Source organism: Delphinus delphis, chromosome 15 (assembly GCF_949987515.2).
Source record: "Delphinus delphis chromosome 15, mDelDel1.2, whole genome shotgun sequence".
NCBI classification, from domain to species: Eukaryota; Metazoa; Chordata; class Mammalia; order Artiodactyla; family Delphinidae; genus Delphinus; species Delphinus delphis.
Genome location: NC_082697.1, coordinates 10140333 through 10157560, shown reverse-complemented (window position 1 = coordinate 10157560; position 17228 = coordinate 10140333). Strand labels below are relative to the sequence as shown.

The following is a 17228-nucleotide window of genomic DNA, read 5'->3' as shown; positions in this document are numbered from 1 at the left end:
TTGGAAACAGGGTCTTCAATGATGTGAATAAGGATGAAGATGAAATCATCCTGGATTGCGGGGTCCTAAACCCCATGAGAGTGTCCTTAGGAGAGAGAAAAAAGGGCACACAGAGAAGGCCACGTGAAGATGGAGGTAGAGATTGGAGTGATGTGTCTACAAGCCAAGGAACGCTGGTGATTGCCGGCCACCACCGGAGGAGAGGGGCCTGGAACAGGCTCTCCCTCCCTCAGAGCCTCCAAGAAGGAACCAGTCCTGATGACACCTTGATTTAGGGCTTCTGGCTTTCAGATCTGTGGGAGAAGCAATTTCTGTGGCTGGAAGGCTCCCAGGTGGTGGTAATTGTCTTCGCCAGCCCTGGGAACTCGCACAAGAGGGAAGCAAGGGTTCCACCAGCACAAGGGAACTTGGAGTTGAAGCTGAGAGCTCTCAGGAACCCAGGGGGTAAGGCGAACTGTCCTATTCCAAGGGTCCCAGACGAGGAAAGGCTGCCCACAGCTGGGACCGTGTGCAGGGTCTCTGTTGGGCAAGACAAGGGTGTTGCTTCCTGACCTCTTCCACGTTCTCCTCCAGGTGGGAGGAGGGTGGGGCAGCCTCCAGAGCTTGGGAGACAGAGAAGGTTCGAAAGAGTCTCTGCTGAGAATAGGGGAGGGAACTCAAAGGACCTCCCTGGCAACACTGAAGATCCGCTGGAAACAGAAAGCTAGAAACATGGGGTGTCCCTCTGTGCACAGGTGAGATGTGCCCTTGGGCACACAGGCCTATAATAAACAGAAGAGATCTGCCTTTCTAGCAAGTAACTCCACTTTCCAAAGAGTGGCCTCCAGCAGCTTGTTCCAGACTTTTCTACTAGATTCTGAGAACTCAACCTTGATCCCTGAGACGTCACGTAAAAGACATCTCCAAAGTAAATAAGTTAGGCTTGCAAATGAGCACCAGCCCACTGAGTGTTTTTCTTACCCACCTACCTTCCCCAAGGGGTGGACATGAAGTCAATGAGTCAACACATATTTACTGTACACATACTGTGTTGATACGTGTCACAGACTAATTTGTCAACAAATACTGAACATCTCCCTAAGGATCAAACAGTCATTCAATTAGTCCATAAATGCTGATAGAACTGCCAGACAGAACAAAGAAGGAGATAAAAATGACAGAAGGCTCTGCCTTCTCTCCGCGAGAGGGAGGGTGGCCCATCGGTAGCTCCACTTGGTATTGCCAGAGAGGCTGGTGGTGAAGAAACCAAAAGAAGCTATTTCACAGAACTAGAAAGTTGGAGACTCTGCCTCTGCTCCCTACCGAGTAAAAATGAGTAAATCACCTTAACAAGAAATCACCTTACCAAGAAAGTCTCAGTTTCCTTATCTGTCAAAGCACAGTAGTTCAATCGGCCAAACACGTCTTTATAAGAATAGGAAAGCAAAAAACTGCTATGTTCAAAGTTCACGCAACTTTTAACACCCTGAGGATCTTGCTGGAGGTGCGTGCAACCAGTGATGACGCTTAAAGTCTCAGATTGACAGGAGATAGAATGACTTGAAGGACCCAAAGATGGAGAGAATAGGAGCTCCTATCAACGGTCCCTCCTGAGGCCTCCTGATCCCCACCTTGCTACAAACCACAGCCCCATCCTGGAGACTGAGTCATTTGCCAGAAAGGCAAGACCTTATCTTCTCAAAATCCCCCAAATCACTGAGGAAGAGCCTGAGTTTCCTTCCCCAAATGTCTTGAGATGTTCAAAACCAAGACCAGGGTGGGGCAGTCACCACGACTAGCACTTGGGGGACAGGGGTGGGGTCTGCTGGGCAGAGGAGGGGAATTCCTCCACTGTTTCTGTGATGATGTTTTTCAAACGCTTGTTTTCCTCTGTTGTCTGCTGTTGGGTCTTTCTCCTCTAACTTCAGAGTACAAACCCACCACCACATTCAGCCTGGTCCCCCATCCTGACTCACCAGCCTGGAAGAGATCACAGGCCTCCTTCATCCTTTTCCAAAGACCAATCAAGACCAAGTTCTGGCTTCTCTACCAAAGAGGGTCTGCCCTCTCCTCTTGCTGGCTGAAGGCCAGTCTTCCTCAATGCTTTCTGCATAAAATATTCATACTTTCGCTTTCCTCATTAGTGTCTGATTAAGACTACCTCTGATGAAACCAAGCCACGTGCAGTTCTCAGCTGACCTACAAAGTATTTTGACTTTGTTGTCGCTTTTCTTAAAAATCAGGAGATTATTGGTTTATCTTAAAAACAAAATCAGGGGCTTCCCTGGTGGCGCAGTGGTTGAGAGTCCGCCTGCCGATGCAGGGGACAGGGGTTCGTGCCCCGGTCCGGGAGGATCCTACATGCCGCGGAGCAGCTGGGCCCGTGAGCCATGGCCGCTGAGCCTGGGCGTCCGGAGCCTGTGCTCCGCAACGGGAGAGGCCACAGCATTGAGAGGCCCGCGTACCACAAAAAAAAAAAAAAAAAAATCAGATTTGGCCACACTGAGTCGACACTCCCACATGGAAACACTGGCTGGATTTGGGTAGCAGCAACCCATTTAGGTGGGGAATGTGCCACCCTGGCCCCCAGTCTCTACCACTACTACCCACCCAACCCACTCCACTCATGTCCACGACCTCCCTCGTCTCTGCAGGCAGCTGATTCTGTGACACCTAATTATGGTAAAGTGTCCAGTAAAAAGGTGGGAAAAAAACCCTGAAACATAATTGAATATGGAACATTATTGTAAGAGCACAAAAATATTCTTAGAAGAACGAGACTTTGTAAAACTAATAAAAACAGCTTTTGTTTCTGGAACAATGCTTACTTCTTTCTTTATGCTTTTAAAAATGACTTCTCAACTCTCAAAAGCTGAGCAGACAATAAGCTTTGTCACCTCTAACTACAAAATCCAACAACAAACTTGCCCAAAGTACCTAAGAATGATCTCAAAGTGATTTCTTCTTTTGAAGCCTAATGTAGCTGGGCCAGGTCTCTGCTCAGAGACCTTCCAAACAGCAGATCTTGGCCACTCTGTACTGGATTCTGAAAATCTTCTGCATCTTTGTGTGGGTTAGCTTACACCAGACTGTAAGCTCACTGACGACAGAGAAAACATCTTGCTCATCTGCAGGCCCCCAGCACAGCACCAGACACTGAGCAGATTCTCAGTAAACGCCCAGGGATGGGCTGAGGGTGATGGGCTGTGCTGAGGGTGATGGGGACGTGTGGCTCCTGCATGCCAAAGCTCCTGCTCAAATCCCAGCCCTGCTGAGACACGTTACACTGCCCCTCACCTCTCTCCCTCCTCTTCTCTAAAATGGGCATCATGACACCAGCCATTGCCCAGGACTGCTGTGAGTATTTAAAGAGTACTACACACTGAGCACTTAGCCTAGTGACCAGTGGAGTCACAGTGCAGTAAGCGAGAGCCACTGTGATACTATTATTATTCTACTGAAAGAGAAGAGGAAAAAGGGACTTCCCTGGTGGCACAGTTGATGGGACTCCGCGCTCCCAATGCAAGGGGCCCGGGTTCGATCCCTGGTCAGGGAACTAGATCCCACATGCATGCCGCAACTGCGAGTTCGCATGCCACAACTAAGGAGCCCGCCTGCCGCAACTAAGACCCACGCAACCAAACAAATAAATCTAAAAAAAAAAAAGGGGGGCACTAAGTACAGTGAGCTCACTCCAACTGCATCTACCCTTTTTGAGACCAGCACAACACTTATACATTTCAAATCTTCTAAACTAAGCTGTAGACTACTTATCAGCCATCATTATTTTTGACAGTAAACCCTCCACAAGTAAAGAGAAGCAGAGAGAAACCCTGAAATGTGCTCTGTCTCTGGCCCCTTTGGTCATCTTGGGCCACCGCTGACCCCTGCGGGTCACACATTCTTGCTGGGTACCTTGCCCAGGCTACACCGCCCAGGGTCACATACACTGCACTTGCCAAAAACCGACCCTGCCCAGAACCCAACTTACAGCACTCGATGGGGTTAGATGCTATCTGCAAGGAGACGATCCTTCCGCTGGACTCTGGAATGTGCACCCGGAACACCAGCCTCACCCGCGTGTTCTTCCTCCCGATGTCCGTCTCGCCTTTCCGCAGCTCAATGTCCGCGTTCCGAAGCTTCAGGATCCCCGCACAGTCAATGCTGCCGGAAAGCCAAGAACCCCACTGACAACTGACCATCTCGGGGAGCAGGAAAGGTCACCCGCAAGGGGGGCGGGGGATTGCAATACACGGATAAATTTTTCAGCCAGGAATTTAAACCAAAATGGGGGTAAAACACAAAGTAATTAGCAAAATCCCCCAGTGGAAATCACCTCTCTAGGGAGATTCTGCAGGCTTACTTTTCTACTCTCAAAAGTACCTGAAAAACTCAAAGACGCAACTGGGAAAAATTGATTATGGACTATGCAATAGTGAGAGTAGTCATATGGACATTAAATACCTTGATTTGATAAATGTACTGTGGTCCCGTAAGAGAGCATGCTTGTTCTTAGGAAATGCATGCTTAAGTATTTAAAAGTAAAAAGGCATGAGGTCTGCAACTAACTCACAACCGGTTCAGGAAAAAATAGAGGGGGAGAAAAACAGTAATAAAGCAAATGTGGAAAATGTTAACAATTGGTAAATCTGAGCGAACAGTGTAACAGGGGTTCTTCGTACAATTCTCGCAGTTCTCATGTTTGAGATTATTCTCTAATAAAGTTTTTTAAACTCCAACACACGGGTGCAATGTTTCCCACAGTTTAGCCATATGCATATCCGCTCTGTGAGGTTAGACCTATCTGCATAGTTGTTTAATAATTTTAAGTCAAACAAATTTATAAATGTAAATAAATTTAGCCTCATCCCAAGCAACATAAACCAAAGATGCATAAGTATTCTTCCTCTCAATACACATGAAAAACATCTAGGTCTAGAACTTTGAAAATGGAGACTTTTAAAACAGACACCTCTGTGGGTCCTTCACAAATTGGGAACCACTGTCTACGGTTGCTTCCATCAACTCCATCCTCCTCCCAAATCCCCGCCACTTGGCCCCATCACTTCCCCATGAAGACCCACTGCCCTCAGCCCCCAGCCCTTACGTTGCCCTCATGTTGTTTTTTGGCTCCAGTGGAATCTCCAGGACTTTGGTGTTGCCCACAATCTTCTCGTAGCTGGTGGTGGTGACGGTTTTCCCCGTGATCCGGTGTACCTGGTAGAAGGCATGGGGCTTAAGGATCCGCTCGTCGGCCGTCCCAATGAAGATCTGAAGCCCCAGCGGCTTGTTTTCCATGTAGCCATGGAGCTGAGGGGGAGAAAACAAAACCAAATTATTACAGCACCATTAACATACAGGGTATGGTGGCTACAGTCCAGCAAACAAAAACATCAAAGAAGCTCATGAGCAGCAGAAAGAACACAGAATTGCTGCAATGTCTAGAGCCATGGAGAATTGGAAGCAACTTGCATGTCCAGCCAGAGGGGGCTGCTTGGATAAATTATAGGGATCCTCTTTAAAATGGAATATTAAGCAGCCCTGAGAAAGACTGTGATAGATCAGATTGTATTTATGGAGAAACAGCCAGAAACTATGCTTAATTGGTGACCGGGGGTCAGGGGGTGGCAGTGAGAAGAGAAAATAAGTGGAAACGATAAACCAGAGCTCTTGACAATGGGTTGCCTAGAAAGAAGGAACTTTCAGTTTTTATATGACTATATTCCAATTAACAAGTTAGATTTTATCATTTTAAAAAAGAAAGAGCAGGACAAAAGTACCGTCATCTAAACTGATAGAAAATTAAAGACTGGAAGAAAATATGTGTAATGTATAACATGCAAAGGATTAATAAAGAGTGCCTACAAGTGAATAAGCGAAGGACAAGATTCCTGGCCATCCTACTGAAAATCGAGTCCTACCCCCATGGCTGTCCCTAGCTCCTTTCCCTTCTTTTTAATCCCATAAAATATACTATATATTTTCTCAATTCCTTTTGCTTGGGTCTTTCTTCTACAACTAGACTATCACCTCATTGAGGGCAGGGATGTCTATTTATTTAACTTGCCACAGAATCCCTAGCATCTAGAATAATGCTTGGCACACAGTAGGCATTCTAGTACGTATCTGCTGAATGAATCAATAATGAATTTTTCAACAGAAAATTGGACAAGAGATTTGAACAGGCAATTCACAGAAAAACAAAGAAAAGCATAGAAAAGATGTTCAACTTGCCTTGTAAACAGGAAAATACAAATTAAACAACTATGAGATATCATTTTTTGCCCATTAGATGGGCACCCATGTAGATATTTGATCATATCAAGTGTTTTGGAGGCTGTGAGGACACAGACACTCTCCCATAGCTGATAGGAACATAAACTGGTATAACTATTTTTGGAGTAGCAGTTATTAATATTAAAAGTACATATTCCCTATGACCTAATAAATCCACTTCTCAGTATGGACCCCAGATGAAATGCTGTGCATGCAGGAGATATGCACAAAAATGTTTACTAACACGAAGAGAAAAATGAACAATTAGTTTCATCCATCAGGCTTATGAGTAATACATGTCCAGGCTATGAAAGACTACAACAGTTAAAAAACCAGTATGGTAAAGATCCGTGAACTTCACCCGGAAGATCTAAGACACACTATTAAAAAAGAAAAGCAATTCGTAAAAAAAAACATGGATAGCAGGATACAACTTATTTTTTTTAATGCTGAATGTTTCGATCCATTCATTTATACTCATGTAAATGCAATAGGAAAAGGTGTGGAAGGATGCGCTCCAGACCGACCACATCATGATCACTTCTAGGGATGCAGGAGATCAAGGTTGAGAAGGTGATCAAAGAGGAATTAACTTCATCCACAAAGTTACAGGCAGAAGAGCTGCCTGGAAACTTGTGGAATTTAACATTGGTTTTGAAAATTATACATAAGAAAAGAAAAACGGATGTTGAGCTAAGAGTCAGAAGGTGGGTTCCTGTCTTGCCACTCCCCAGCTGAGAAATGCTGGGCAAATCATGTAATCCTTCTGCGCCTCTGCTCCTTCCTCTGCAAACAGGGCGGAAGCGGGGTTATGACAAGTGACAACTCACTGAGACCCCACCCTTCCACAGAGTTCTACAAAATTTCAGTAGGATCTCCAGTCAAATGCCCAGAACCAAAGGCTCCAGGGCAATAGATAATCACACATGGTCTAGAACTGCACTGCCCAGTATAGCAAGCAATACAAAAATATAATTGAAAGGTCAGTTTCTCAGTCACACGAGCCGCACCTTCCAAGCGCTCAATGGTCACAAATGGCTGGTGCCATAATGAACGGCACAGATACAGGACGTTTCCATCATTGAGAAAAGGTCTTTCAGACGATGCTGGTCCAGAAAGATGGTGTTCTCTTGTGCCCCTCTAAACGCTGGACCAAGAGGCGAGCTAAGGGTGGAGCAGAGCCAGATGGCAACCTTCTTCATAACCTGCCAGGCTGACACCTACAACATTTACATAAGCGTCTGATACACACCGGAGAGGCACCCTGGGGCAAAGGTGGAAGTGAAGTCAGTCTGTTATCTTTCTCCCCCATGCAAACTGAAGAACAGGTACTGTTCTTGAGAAAAATCAAAGGAGGAAGGGCAGCTTCGAGGACAGATTCTGTTTTTGTTGTTCTTGCTTTGCATTTGGACCCAAGATACATATCTTTCCTCACCTCCTGTCCTGGATTTATCAGGAGGTGGTAAACACAGTATCATCAGAATCAAGGAGGAGAGCAGGTAGGATAGAGAGTGACCCTAATGGTCTGAGGTTCCTTCCTCCTTCCCGGGATCTAAGAGCAGAAATTGCAGGCTGCATGTACTCAGGGTAAACAGCCAGAGAACACCTGGGGATAAAATCCATCACATCCCAAAGGAGTCCAGCCACCTCTAGTCCCCTCCCCTGATGGTACACTAGTCCAAGCCGCTACTGCCTCTCCCTGGAGTGACCACCACTGCTCCCTAACTGACCTCTTGCTGGTCTTTAACAGAATAGCCCTCTGATCTTTAAAAAATGCAAAGCAGACCCAGACGTTCCCCTGCTTACAACCCTCCAAAGACTTCCTGTGGCCGGCGAATAAAATCCAAACTTGGTACCATGGTCTATGAGGCTTCCAACAGCCCAGCCTCCGTCTTCCAGCCCTTCCACCCCATTAGGCTCCTGCCAGCACCAGCCATCCTTCTGTTCCCTGAGCACACCAAGCTCTCTCCGACCTCAGGGCCTTTGCACAGCCATCTTCTCTGCTGGCATACTCTTCCACTGGTACATTTAGCTCTCAGATCTTCAGGTCTTTCCCAAACCACATTAGTTACATACACCCAGTGCCGGAGCCAGCTATTCCACCCTTGCAGTTGCTTAAATTTTCAGGAATTTTAAGAGCCATTAGACATTACTTTGATAGCCTGAAATTAGCCACGATGAGAATATTTACACCACAAAAAGTGCTAAATGCTACAAATCGGGGCTTTTTCTAGAGAAGTAGATGTTAAACATTCACTGACACACCCCAGGAATAGTTACTTCGTTACCATCTGGAATTTTCTTGTTAGTTGTTAATTTGCTTAGTATCTCTCTTTTCCACTTGAACAGGAAGTCCATGGTAGGAGAAAGCGTGTTTGTTTTGTTCGGTGTGATCAATAAGCATGTGGAATCAATGGTCACCAGCAACAACCGGGCAGCAGCTAAGTGTACACCGTCCCCAGGCCAAGCACCACACTCAACGTTTTACATGTATCACAGCAATTCTAGGTAGGAGGGGCCCATTTTATAGATGAGAAAGCTGAGGCTGGCAAAGTCCTGGCAACTTGCCCCAGTGGACACTGTTAGTACAGGGCAGGGCCAGGATGCGGACTCCGGGCCTTCAGGCTCTAAGTCCATTCCCAGCGTGCTGACAGACTCACGGCTGCTCTCTGATCTACAACTACAGCTCAGAAAGTGCAGATTACGTTCTCAAAGGAAACACGAGCAAGTGCGAAATTATAAGATCAAGAGTGCTCTTCCTGCTGAACAAGAAGGGGCGGGGGCAGGGGAGGAGGAAGGGAGATGGAGGGAGCCAGAGAAACCGGCAACAGCAACCAAGACAAACAACGCTGCCCCTCAAGAGAAGAACCCACTTCTTTAAGCGGGAACTTTGTGTGTCCCGGGCTGTGCAGCCCCTAGTTGAGCTGGACTAGCTGATGCCATGTGAGCAGATGGAACCCACCTCACCCTCGTGAGCGCCCCCTCCCACGTAAGACAGGTCTCTGCTGTCAGAGGGCATGGTAGAGCAGGAAGGAGAAAGGATTTCACGTTTGGTCAGACGTACCCAGCTCTCAGTCCAGGCCCTGCTTCTTATCAGCAGCTGTGTGACCTCAGAGCAGTGACTCCACCTCTCTGAGCCTCCATTTGCTCCTATAAAACAGGGACATCACTTCCCACTGCCCAGGGCTCTTTGAAGGCTAAAGAAGATGACCTTTATAGGGCCCCAAAGCCCAGCACACAGGAGGTACCCATGAAACGAGAATTCTCCTTGTCATCGGAGGCTGATGCAAATCAAAACACGGAGGTGATAGGACGGAACTGAATGGAGAAGTGAAGAATGAATGTGAAATACCCACGAGGTGAAAAACAACCCCAAACATCCTGATGTGTGGTGAAACCCAGGCACTCATTCCCTCGTCTCTGTGGGCAGCTGAAGAGCCCCTGACGTGGAGGGCTGGGAGGAGGGGGGTGGGGGAAGAAACCACACCGTCTAGCGTGAAAAAAACACTTCCCCTCCGATCCCCACCCTCCCCTTCCCTGAAGGTGGCAGAAGATGACCAGAGCGTGTGCATTCTGGAGGAGGCTTGCCAGCTCTCCGGAGGTTTGGTAAGACCCTATGGCTATTTACTTGCCTCTCCAAAAACTGAGTGATTTGGGTCTTGCAAACAGAACCTGATGCCTTGGGACGGCATGACCTGCCCTCAAGGTCTCAAATGCCCCATTGCCCCCATTTTAGGAAGACCTGGGTCTCGAGGCCTCTTTCCAGGCTTCTTCAAAGATAAGGTCATCTCAGGAGCATGGCAAGCAGGGTGGCCTCCCAGCCATAGCAGACTCCCGCCTGCCCACCCATTGGAACCTAGAAGCTCAAGGTCAGCCAACCTCCAAAGCACAAGAGGCTCCACCTCCTGCAGCCAGGGTGAGAGCAAAAGTCTTCTGCTTTTCGCAGAAAATTTCCCAAGCAGTCTACAAGATTCCAGGAAGAAGGGGTGCTTCTGGGGCACATCATGAGGGCCTGCCGCACAGCTAGGGGGTGTCAGAGCTGATTTAATCTGCACAGCAACACACGGAAGGAAAAGCAAGGTGATCCCTTTTCTGGGTGAGAAAGCCAAGGCTCAGCGGGGTTAAGTGACTTGCTCATGACCCTAAGCTCCAAAGCCATCGAGTGGAAGCTCAGGGATGTGGCCAGATTTGCTTCCCCGGTGTCGCAGCTGCCTCCTGACGCTCCCAGATGCTGGACTATATATATTACGACAGGCAGGTCCATCCCACCAGCTCAGCCAAAAGAACCCAGACTTGAAATGGTCTCCACATCTCAGAGACCCCCCGTTTCCCAGAGAAAGCGCATCAGAACCACGCCTGCCCCCAAATTCAAGCTCTGCCCCCTCTTAGCAGCAACTGAACTGTCCTGAGGCACAGGTACATGTGGATACTTGCTTTCCCTTCGTCTTGTTATAAAAGTTATAAGGGTTCATCATTCATTGCAGAAAAAATAGACAATATAAAAATATATATATTATAGAGAAAATACTCTCTCAAAATAAATAAGCACTTTAGTGTACATCCTTCCAGACGCTTCTTCTAGGCACTTCGAGAAACATATCTGGGATTCTATTTCAGATATTGTTTCCACTTAACAATATAATGTGACCATTGCCCTTTGTCATTAAATGTTGTCCACTGGGACAATCTCAAATAACTGCATAGTATCTCCCTGGGCTTAGACTGGCACAAGGCAAGTGAGGGTCCCCGGGCACATGGTTTAAGGAGGCACCGGCTCTCAGGGCTGTGCAAATGTTATCTGAGTACCTGAAAGTGAGTGCTACCTTAAATTTTGCCCTGCCCTGCATCCCTTGTTTCCATCCTATGTTTGGACTCACAGCTTAACCTCTACAGTTGGGCATTTAGGTTGTTCAAACATTCCCCATTATATAATGTTGCAATGAGAACCCATAAATGACACTTCCTTGAAAACAATTTTTCTATCAACTCTGTTCAGAGTTTTTAAATACTCTCAGATGGATGGGGCTGCCATCAAATCTGAAACGTGGGATTGATTTTCAAAATGGCAACAGGCCAAGGAAACTGTTTTGAATTTTACTAAAATCAAACTTTAACAATGTTAAGTAGCATTTTTTTGTTGAATCTGGAATATTAGGAAATTGGTATCGTCCTCAAATATTACATTGTGAAAGAAGGGAAAAGCCCATGGGGATGTTTTATTGTAATTCCCAACTGCCACACAGCACGCAGGGAGAAAGTTTTTTACAAATACACGTGGATCTCAAATTCTGCCTTTACTTTTGGATGCAAAAATTGCAGAACATAGCTGCTACCCCAAGCCCACTCCCATCTCATTCTCTCTCTCTCTCTCTCTCTCTCTCTCACACACACACACACACACACACACACACCAGGAAAACTACTCCATGATTTTACTCTTATCTCAGCATTACGTATCCATCTAATGGGCACATATTAATAACATCATTAAAAACCCTAATTCATGATAACTCCCTCCGCCTCACCTCCATATCGGATCCACCTCAGAGTCCTGTCAATTTGATTTCCTACAGTGCACTCAAATCCATCACCATTTCCACATCCATCACTTCCACCCTAGTCCAAACTACGACTATTTCTCTCCTAAAGAGTTTCCCTGCATCCCCTCCGGTCCCCACCCACGACTTTCTACCCTGTGGCCAGAATGGCCTTTTATGAACTCCCAGCTCCCACTGACGACACCACCATGTGCGATCTGACCCCACCTCACATCACACCCCGACCCCCTTACCAGGGGTTCTCTGTGTCTGATCTTTCAGAAACAATCCCCCAGTCACCGTCTCCACCACCTCTGCCCTAGGTAATTCCTAGTCATACCGCAGAATGTGACTCAAATACTATTTCCCAAAAAAAGTCTTTCCTTGCTCCCCGGACAAGGCGGGGCCTCCCAGCAATAGTCTTCTTTGTTATATTTCTCATAATTGCAAGACATAATTAGGTGTCCAATTAATTGTGGCGTGCCTGTCCCCTTTCCATCCTCCTAAAGTTCCATCAACAACTCAACTGCCCTTTTACAGAAGAGGAAACGGAGGCTCAGAGACATGAGGTCCCCAACCAAGCAAGCAGCAGTGCAGGGATTTGAACCCAGCTCTGACGCCAGGAGGAATATTTCCTTCATCTGCTCTATGTGCGACTGATGCAAAAGACAGAACAAGGGTGCCAACCAGGTAAAACCTGACCTGGTTGAAATATGTAAACCTAAGAGCAGAGCCCACAGAAACAGGGTGTACCCAAACCTGTGATAGACAATTTTGCAGTTATTTTTCAAAATTACAAATGTACACTCCCTTTGCTGTAGTAATTCCACTACTGGTAAGTGGGTTATCCCATGGATGCCCTGGCAGATGTGCAGAGAAAAACTAATGACAAGGTTATTCAATGCAGCGCTCTTTAAAACAGCAAAATATTGGAAACGACCTAAGGTCCATGAAAAGAGTACTGGTTAAATCAGTATTGGGATATTACAGAGTATAATACTGTTATTAAAAAAAAAAAAAGAACGAGTATGCTGGGGACCAGCATGACAGTGAATATGAATGGCAACCCCTGGAGTTGTGCAGTGCACAATCTGGGCAACCACATGGGGCACCCTAAGGAAGCTTTTTATATAGCAATATAGAATAATCTCCAAAATACACCATAACCGTGAGAACAAATATATGTGTTTTTAAGGTGGAGAAGGGATGGATGTATGTGTGTGTGTCTGTGTGTGTGTGTGTGTGTGTGTGTCCAAAATAAAAGTAGAAAAGAAACCAGGTCTTGTTTTAAAATGCCCACTGGACTTTGATCATTCCCAGTAAGGAGCTCTGTTGTCCCATGACTCCATGGTTGTAGCTCCCCTAAACCCAATATATTGGTTAAAATTCAACTCAAATGAATGTATACCACAAAAATAAAGCCAAAATATTCATTCAAAGAAAGAGACACCCCCCCCCCATCTGCTTTTCTCTTTGTAAACCTTGACATTTCTTTTAAGGGACACAAAGAAGGTAAACTAAAGGGATGAAGGTACAAATGCATGTGCAACGTCCCATCCCATCCTGTAAGAAAAGTCAAGACCCAGGACCCACCCACAGAAACGTCAAGAGCAGGAGTCCAAGGTGGAGGGCTTCAGCAAAGGAAGAGGCAGGCAGAGGTGCCAGCAGGGTCCCTTCGAGTTAAGGGTATGGGGCCCACACCAACAGAGAAGCAAACCGCACACCACATCCACTGGAGCAGCAAGTCTTGGTGGCTCAGCGTTTGAAATCCAGCGAGAATCTGCTTCTCGCAGCCCGATTACCACCACTAGGGTCTGAGCTACCATCATCTCTTGCCTGGACCATTGCAGTAACCTCCTTCCAGGGTCTCCCTGCTTCCATCCTTGCCCACCTCTTCTCCTCCCTGCTCCACATGACCTTCTGCACACAGCAGCTAGAATGATCTTTAAGACTGTACATTAGATCTTGTTGCTCCTCTACTCAACCACCGCTCCCACCCACCCCGCCACAGCAAACATCTTTTTTTTTTTTTTTTTTTTTTTTTTGGCGGTACGCGGTCCTCTCACTGTTGTGGCCTCTCCCGTTGCGGAGCACAGGCTCCGGATGCACAGGCTCAGCGGCCATGGCTCACGGGCCCAGCCGCTCCGCGGCACGTGGGATCCTCCCGGACCGGGGCACGATCCCATGTCCCCTGCATCGGCAGGCGGACTCTCAACCACTGCGCCACCTCGGAAGCCCACAGCAAACATCTTTTTCGGATCAAAAAGCCAATGTCTTTAACGTGACTCAGAAGATCCTATATGATCTGAACCGTCTCCTCCATCTCCAACCCTCCCTCCCCGCTCCCTCCACTGCAGCCACACCGGCCCCGTTGTCCTCAGACAAGCCACGCACACCAGGCACGCTCCAGCCTCAGGGTCTCAGCACGAAGCGCTCCCTGTGCTTGGTGCGCTCATGCCGCATCCTCCCAGGGCTCATCCTCCTTGTCGCTCAAACCTCTCCCCAAACGACCCCTTATCAGAGAGCCCTTCCCCGACCACTCATCCCAACACGGCCCCCAACGCCCATCTCACTCTTCACCTACCCACCCTGCTTTATGCTGCAACAGCCATTTACCGTAGCCTGCTGTCGCGTGATATATTTATTTGATTTTTTTCCCTTCTCCCTCCCTGACTAGAGCAGCAGCAGCTTACCTGTCTGGCTCACAGAGGCATGTGCAGTGCCTAGAACACCACGCAGGTGCTCAACACGTGAGCGACCCTAGGAGGGAGGGGAGCCCCACCAGCGGGGTCTCAGTGGCTATCAGCCCTCCAGACCCTCCCCTCCGCCATGACGAAGGGCGGTTGTGCTGCCCACGGCAGCTAGCTTCCAGGCCCACAGCGAACACTGTGTCCTGCTCAGCGTGCACAGGACTCGGCTGGTGAGACAACCGACACCGGGACTCCCCTGCTCCAAGGAGAGGTGACAGCATCTCCAGGGTGTGATGGAAGAGGGGCCCCACGTCTGCTTTCTCACCCAAGCGGGGATCCCGCTGGCCGGATATGTCTTCAGCCTCGCAGGGAGACCTCTGTGACCAGACGCCTCTCTGCTAGCGTCACATTCTATTTTATTATTGTATTTTATTTTTTATTTAACTTGAGGTAGAGTTGATGTATAATATTCAAGTTTCAAGTGTACAACATAGTGATTCACAATTTTTAAAGGTTGTCTTCCATTTATAGTTATTATAAAATATTGGCTCTGTTCCCTGTGTTGTACAATATATCCCTGTAGCTTGTTTATTTTATACCTAGTAGTTTGTACCTCTTAATCTCCCCTACCCCTATCTTGCGCCTGCCCGCTTCCACAAGGCCACGTTTTAAAAATCACATGGCGAGCCATAAAAAGAGAATGAGACACTTTGCACGGGCTCGAAAACAAAACAAGTCAGTCTCTCTCAGTATTCTAAATTAAGAATCAAGTCATTCTATATTTCTCACATCACTGGAAATTAAAAACAGACATATCTACCGCAGAGCAAGCACGATGACTGAAGAGAGAGGCTTGATGGCCTGAAACATGCTAAATTTGTTTCCAATTACCATGTCCACATTTGAAACCCCAAGGAAGCCATAGAAAACAGAGTGGCGAGATCAGAGACAGGCACATTAGCCTAATGGGATTCAGGACCCAGTGCTGTACTGCATTCTACTCTCCCCACAGCACCGCCCCCCAGGGGTCTCTGAACAAAGAAACTGGATCACTTTGCCCCCTCCCTCCTGGAGACACCAACTTTCCCTTCTCCGGTCCCACCTGCCCCACTGTACTCTCAGCCCCCTGCTTCGGGTCCACTCAACAGAAATGTCAGAAAAAAAAAGAAAAAAAAGAAATGTCAGCTCCCCACCAGCATCCCCATCCCGACCAACTATCTCTCCAGGCCAAGGAGTGACTGAGTCATAGAGGAGATGAGTCTGGAAGTGCTGGACTGAAATATGCGAGCCTTCTCGGAATGGACCTTTGGAAGGAGTTTTGGTTTTTTGTTGCTTTAAGAAGCCAAACGAATACTTTTCACATCTTCTCTCTGTCCCATGCCTTGGGTAGAACCAATGTAACACGGAGATTAAGAGCATGGACCCTGGAGAAGCCAGACCATCTGGGGTTACATCCTGGCACGGCACTGACTCTGTCGTGGTAGGGAAGTTAGTTTACCTCTCCGGGCCTCAGTTTCTTCATCTGTATATGGGACTAATGACAACGTACCCTCACTGGGTTGCTGGGAGGATCGAGTGAGTGACACACAAAGCAGGTTGTAGGCGTTCGATCAATATCAACTTTCACCTATGGCTGGTGACTCTGGACAATGAAATTCCTCCCTCTAGTCTAAGTTCTTGGAGGAAATCATCTTGAAGGTTATCTTTCGGCCCTAACGTGTGATACTCTTCAGGTGCATTTAGAAAATCCAAATGCCTCATCACAGTCTACAAAACCCTGCATGATCTGGCCCTTGCCCATGTCACCAACTTCATCTCCCCGACCCTGGTCCAGCCACACGGGCCCCCTTGCTGCTCCTTAAACAGGCTGAGTTTGCCCCTACCACAGGGCCTTTGCACTTGCGCTCCCCCAGCCTAGAACACTCTTCCCTCAGGTCTTCCCATGGCTGGTAATCCCCTGATTCTTTAGGTCTTAGCCTAAATTCAGGGCCTTCTTTGAGCAGCCTGGCTAAAGCAGAGGCTAGGCTCCCCACTGTCGCGCCATCATTCCTGCTGATTTCCTTCGAGAAGCGTTATCTTATACATTTGCTCATTGCTGACTGTCTGTCCTCCCCACCTCAGCCCCTGCTAGAATGAAAGCTTATTCATCACCACGTCCCAGCACCTTGAATAGTACCTGGCATATAGCAGATGTCCAATAAATATTTGCTGAGTAAATAAATGAACAGATTAATTTTCAGGTTCCTATGTGGCTCAGTATACTGCCAAGTGATTCATCCTCCAGTGACCCTGAGAAAGGAGGCTTATTCATGTCTAGAAGAGAATCCCCATGTTTGGAGTCTGCATGAATTCACTACCACTTGAGCCAGTCTGCAGGAATGTGTCTCACCGTGAAAGAGACATATTATACCAGGCTAATTCCATTGGAAGTCAAAGAGGACACAAGCTCAGGCTGGAAAAATGAAGTGTACAATCTCTTCTCTAGCAGCATTTAGGAATGGACACAGGGAGAGACTGAGTCAAAAGTACAATGACTCGGCAGCCTCTTGGAGGTGGTGAGGAAAGGTGAGGCACGGGCAATGCCCTCTGCCACCTGTGCGTTCACCCAAAGACCAGACAACAAGAGAGGCTATGCTTCAAAAACATTTCTCCACGAGGCTCTCGCTCAGGGCCCCAACCTGATACTGAGGAACAAAGCGTCTGATGTCTGCATGGGACCTGGTCTCTGGGAGAAGAAGGGAAGGGG

General features: G+C 47.5%; 1 protein-coding gene across 1 annotated transcript in view; it reads right to left on the bottom strand.

Moving 5' to 3' along the window:
* The window catches only part of NFATC2 (nuclear factor of activated T cells 2), a 138585-nt gene that overhangs the window by 71261 nt on the left and 50096 nt on the right, over positions 1-17228 (bottom strand). The window contains exons 4-5 of the mRNA XM_060032666.1: positions 5087-5289; positions 3971-4143 (exon numbers count right to left, since the gene is read on the bottom strand). Coding sequence (XP_059888649.1) covers positions 3971-4143; positions 5087-5289 — 376 coding nt within the window. The remainder of the gene's footprint in view (positions 1-3970; positions 4144-5086; positions 5290-17228) is intronic.